This window comes from Cyprinus carpio, chromosome A1 (genome assembly GCF_018340385.1).
Source record: "Cyprinus carpio isolate SPL01 chromosome A1, ASM1834038v1, whole genome shotgun sequence".
Classification (NCBI taxonomy): domain Eukaryota; kingdom Metazoa; phylum Chordata; class Actinopteri; order Cypriniformes; family Cyprinidae; genus Cyprinus; species Cyprinus carpio.
Window position 1 is genome coordinate 1,874,763 of NC_056572.1, and position 6,047 is coordinate 1,880,809.

Below are 6,047 nucleotides of genomic sequence, written 5' to 3' on the forward strand. Positions count from 1 at the left end.
GAGTTCGAGTTCGGGGGGCCGGCAGGAATTGTAGGTGGGGGGGAGTGCATGTACAGTTCTCTCTCCACCTTCAATACCATGACTTTAGTGGCCCTTGAGCAAGTGCATCAAAACCCCAACTGCTCCCGGGCGCCGACACGCAGCCAAAAATGGCTGCCCACTGCTCCGGTGTGTGTGGTTCACATGTGTGTGTGTGTGTTCACTGCTCTGTGTGTGTGCACATTCACAAAACTTCGGATGGGTAAATGTTAAATGCAGAGCAAGAATTCTGGGGAGTATGGGTCACCATACTTGGCTGAATGTCCAAGTCAAGTCACTTCACTTCACTTTTTTGCTTTAGATCCCAGACCATGACAACATTCACAAAACCATGACCACAGCCTTTTATCTTGTCAACATTTTGATTTTTTGGTTTAGTTGGATTTTTAGCTTTAAGATGGAAAAAAAAAAAAATTTTGAAGTTAATGTGGGGGAGAGAATGTGGATGTGCTATCCCTTTAAGAAGAGGTCTCAGATGTGTGAATCATTGCAATTAAATCTGTTTTTTTTTATATGAGCCAACGCAGAGTCAAGGCTCACTCAATGACATCACGTCCATGAAGTCAAGAACATTGTCCTCGTCACCTTCAAAAAATAACCCGAATACCAGATTTCTGCGTAACCTTTAGTCAGTTCAGGCTGATCTGGGAAGCGTCGTCATACAGGCTGATGTGTCATATTAACAACTTGCTGAATACCTAATAATGCTTTATAATAAAAATATAGGAAGGAGTAAAAAAAGTGAAGACGGAGATATATTTATATATATATAAACCTGGAAAGCTTTGCTCCTTTTCTCAACTTTCTCTTTTGAAATGTAACACAAACCTAAGAGTCTGTGTAGATCAGCCCCCCCTTATTGGACTAAAGAATCTGACATCTGAATCACTGAAAGATGATTAATTGGTTGTTAGTCACAGTAGCTGATCAGGTGGAGGCTGGAATAAACGATCCGTGAGAGAGCTCTAGTCCACAGGAGGTGCTGGTGGCTCTCGGCCAGGATTCTAGATGAGGAGAAAAGAATTCCATCCAATCACTTTTAATCTCTTCATGTACACCGTCAGTTTACATTCATCACTGAATCGATTTATTCCAAGAAGTCCAATTCAGTGATTAATGTGAACTGACAGTGTGTATGAAGAGATTCAAAGCCTGTGATATACATTTGATGTTTTTTGCTGATGGTGAAACCTATTAAAGATGTACATGAGTTGCTACACTTTCAGATTACTGTTATTTCACTGTGGAGGGGAGTTTGATGAGCATTTATACACTACCGGTCAAAAATTTGGAATAATTGAATTTTTTTTTTTTTTTTTTTTAAGTCTCTTGCTCATCAAGGCTGCATCTATTTGACGTAAAATACAGTAAAAAAAAAAAATATTTGAAATATATAATATGAAATATAATATTTAAAATAACTGCTCATTATCATTGGTACTGAATTATTAATTTTTATTATTTATTATTATTGTTTATTATTATTATCAATGTTGAAAGCCGTTTTTGCTGTTTAATATTTTTGTGGAAATTTATATTTATATTTATATATATATATTATATATATATATATATATATATATATATATATTTTTTTTTTTTTTTAAGATTCTTTGATGAATACAAAATTCAAAAGAACAGCATGTATTTGAAATAGAAATCTGTTGTAATATTATACATTTTGATCAATTTCATGTCTGCTTGTTGAATAAAAGTATTCATTTTTCATTTACCTCAAATGTGAAATATTAAAATTTTAAATAACTGCTCATTATTATTGGTACTGAATTATTAATAATGTTTATTATTATTACTATTATTATCAATGTTGAAAGCCATTTTTGCTGTTTAATATTTTTGTGGAAATTTTTTTTTTTAAATATATATATATATATATACAGTATATAATATTTTTAGGATTCTTTGATGAATACACAATTTAAAAGAACAGCATGTATGAAATGGAATCAATTTTGATAAATTTCATGTCTGCTTGCTGAATAAAAGTATTAATTTTTCACTTACCACAAACTTAAATGGTAGTGTATCACCATTACCACAAAATATTAAGCAGCAAAAACAGTTTTCAACATTGATAATAATCAGAAATGTTTCTTGAGCAGTAAATCAGTCTATTAGAATGATTTCTGAAGATCATGTGACACTGAAGAATTACATTTTTAAAATCATATTCAAACAGAAAAAAAGTGATTTTAAATTATATAAGAATATTTCACAGTATTACTGTTTTTACTGTGCTTTTAATTAAATAAATGCAGCTTTGGTGAGCATAAGAAAAAAAAAACTTTTTTTCTTTTTTTCTGACAATGTTATGTAAGTGATAACTGACACAGTTCATTATGAGGGAGTTTGTCTGTCATGACTTACACCACGGGGACCGGAGGGCTTGCTGCTGGCTGAAGGGCCCCTCAAGCTGGCCGGCCGGATCAGAAAGAGCACGAGAGCTAGCACCAGCCATCCCATAATGATCATGGGTAGAGCGATGTCCCCTTCTACTGAGGAGCTGGGGCCCGGCACTGCATGCACACAAGACTCACACGTTAGAAAAGATCACACAATACGTGCCATAGTGTGATATTCTTTTGTTTTGGACAGACTTACTCTCCTGAAGGCACTCTGTGTCTGTACAGTAGGCCTGGGACTGTCTCAGTTGGAAATGAATCACAGAGAAAATATCTCATCAAAAAGGCTGATCAAAAAACATACTATATGGATGAAATGATAACATTGTGTGTGGATGTGGGTTCTGCCTTAAAGCAATTTCAGAACAAAAACTGATGCTTCTACATTACATTAATTCATAACAAATCTATTGATTTTGAATTGAATTTGAAACAATAAATGTGTGTATCCCTCTGAAAAAATGTTAGTTTCATTCATGATAGATAGATAGATAGATAGATAGATAGATAGATAGATAGATAGATAGACAGACAGATAGAATATAATTTTTGACTCCTCCCCCCAAAAAGCATCATATATTGTTTTGAATATTGAATTTAAAATGCTTGCTCTATACTTAAAATAGCTGAACTAAATGAACCAAAGAGACACTAGCGCCATCTACTGGCCATTTATTTAAATTACAAAAGCAAAATTATTCGACACCTATTGCATAATTTAAAAAAAGATATATGGGCTATTTTCAACAATATCTTAAAATGGATTATTTCTTTTATAAAAAAAATATATTTTTAATAAAGATTGGAAATTGCTTTGAGATGATGATGGTCCTGAATCTGAATTCCTTGTGTTATAGCATAGGGTACTTACTACAGCTTATTAAAAACTACAAACAACTGGAACACACAAGCCCCGTCAGACCAGCACACATCCACATTAAATTAATTTACTGAAATTAAATGCCACCGTTATAAAACAAACGTTTTGGCAATTATTTATTAGTATCATAGCTTCATTAGCCAGTGTGCAATTCAATTATAATCCTTTCTCTCCATTATGAAAAAAAAAAACAATACACACTAATGCTATTTGAACAATTCTTTTACATGCTTATAACTAAGTAAACAGCAGTTTAACTGCAAAGTAATTTTAGTTCAGAGTTTTTTTTATAGGAGTTCTGAAAGATAGTTTTTTAAAATGTAAAGACTACTCTCCCTCAAAAGAATCTAAAATACTATATATATATATATATATATATATATATATATATATATATATATTATATATATATATATATATATATATATATATGATAACCAATACTGTACCAAAAAAAGAAGAGAAATTCAAGGACATCTTTCATACAGATCAGTGGATATGATTAAATGTATAAGATTAATTTCTATTTGCACATCCGAAGTAAGCAAATGTTTTTTGTTTTTTTGTTATATAAAGAACTTACCAGGCTGATGAGTCTCCTCATGGCATGTTCATGAGAGCAGATGCACTCACAGGGGTCATAGCCTCCCTCTGCCATCCTCTCCTAAATAAAACACACGTTCCACAAACACAGACAAATTACAGACTCTAATAATACAACGAAATTATTTTAAACACACACAGAGACTCTAAAACGAATGGGTATGGTAAATTATGATGACTACACATGGCGTAGTTAGGATATCAGGATTTGAAAACCCAAGCTAACTGGTTTTCTTATGAGTAAAAGTGAGTAAAAGTGTACTGTATGTGGATAAAAATCTGTTTGGGGGACATAAACTTGGGGAAATAAAATGTCCAAGCACCAAACTGTTCATGCATTTCTTCTGATTCGGTTTCAGTTCGTAGTGGCCCAAGTCACAGGACAAAGAGTACAATGATCCTTTATTTAAGTTTTAATTTATATTACACAAAATGAAACAGCCATATGCAAAATTAGACTTGGTTTACAGTTAGATGTTATCAGTGGTGAAAATGGTGTAGGCTGTAATATTAATGTGAGAGACTGTATCTGTGATGGGTGTTCGCAGCTGTCAGGTAACGGGTTAAATCAACTTCTGAGCGTGTGTGCACTGTGACTCAAGTCCTAAATCGAAAATACTGCAGTAAAAATTGCCATTTCTAAATATATTTGTTTGCCACAGCAATTAATTCCACCACTTTCTAGACATACTAATGCTTTCAAAACAGTTTTGTTCCGCATTTTAAGCATGATTAAATAGCTATAAACTGTAAACAAATGCATGAAGCCCCTGGAAGAAGGAAGCCTATTCGAAACAGTGAATTAACAAACTTATTTTCCACAAAATAATACGATTTAATTAATACACGTTTGATGCAAATGGCTTGTTTTTATCAGTTAGTCTACGTTTCGTGGCTTCCTCTTACTCAACCGGATTCAGAAACACTCTGTTTAAACACAGAAACTTATAAAACACTAGAAAATTACATTAAGTTATAATAAACAAAGAATAAAAAGTCATGTTTTCCCATCGCGAGATGCCAAAATAAAGAAAAAAAGAGCAAGGCTATTATTATTAGCGTCTTTAAAAAGAAAGATGAATGTTTATTTACTCATTAAAGCAGTAAAAATGTTTTAACAGAGACAAAAACAAGACGAGATGTTCACCCCAGTGCAAAACAAACTAGATTTGGACACAGATGTCTTACCGATTATAAGATAACTCAAGCGACGCGATTTAAAACTGTTCGCTTTAAACCAGGAGCACCGGAATGTGAATATTGACCCCTGAGAGTCTCCAGATCCAGCGCAAACACTCCCTGTGTACACTGGTGCTTGGCTCTGGGCCCCAGCTCCGGCTGATGTTCCGGCTGTGTTTTGATAAAGATCGGGGAAGCAGATTTAGGAATGTTACTAAGACGAAGGCTTGGCTCATGAATATTAAATAGCTTGCGCTGACGTCGCCTTGTCTCCGCCCTGCGGCGTCCAATCGCTCAGCCTAATTAATATCCAAGCGGAAACATTTCAGCAAATCAGCAAGGCCGACCGGATGAAAGTATTAATATGCATGAGGGAATCCTTTACCATAGTAGGGTTTGTACAGTCGTGTTGAGCCACGTCGCTACATGACGTGAAATGTGGCATATTTTGGGAAACACTGAAATGCCGTTACTTTTCTCACCGTTCGCACAGCGCATCATCTCTTCATTGGATACCGCATTCTGCTGGCTGAGTGTAAATAATGCAATGCATATTTGCATTGTCTGTCACAGGAGTGTGTCTGTGTGAATGAAGCGTGTGCATATGTGTGCAAAAAACTGCAAAACATGTAAACTGCATTAATGGTTGTGCAAACAGAGATTTATGTGTGTGCATTGTGTATATGCGATATCTGTGTGTGTGAGTGAATAAACGAGTAAATAATGTTATAGACTAGTTTTATAGGTTTGTTCATATGCCAGCACTTTTGACAAGATGTGTTTTTTATTTAAACCCAGATAAGTTTGTTTTATTAGACTGAGATTTATTGTTTAATGCACTTTCTCTGTTGTATAAATATTGTAATGCATTGTCTAACCGTCCAAATCCATGATGAATATAGAATTATGAATCTTTTTTGTAA

General features: G+C 34.1%; 1 protein-coding gene across 2 annotated transcripts; it reads right to left on the reverse strand.

Annotated features, from left to right (window-relative positions):
* Positions 1 to 558: 558 nt before the first annotated feature.
* LOC109093082 (small integral membrane protein 14-like) lies at positions 559 to 5,347 on the reverse strand. 2 transcript variants are annotated; one of them, XM_019106820.2, is made up of 5 exons: positions 5,134 to 5,347; positions 3,926 to 4,024; positions 2,662 to 2,710; positions 2,428 to 2,576; positions 559 to 1,043 (listed from the first exon to the last, which is right to left on the reverse strand). In XM_019106820.2, the coding sequence occupies exons 2-5, from the start codon at positions 3,998 to 4,000 to the stop codon at positions 1,005 to 1,007; spliced, it is 312 nt and encodes a 103-aa protein (XP_018962365.1). In that variant the 5' UTR covers positions 4,001 to 4,024; positions 5,134 to 5,347; the 3' UTR covers positions 559 to 1,004. The 2 variants fall into 2 exon arrangements, with proteins under 2 accessions (XP_018962365.1, XP_018962359.1); XM_019106814.2 differs by having other exon boundaries at positions 3,926 to 4,006; positions 5,134 to 5,346.
* Positions 5,348 to 6,047: the final 700 nt, after the last annotated feature.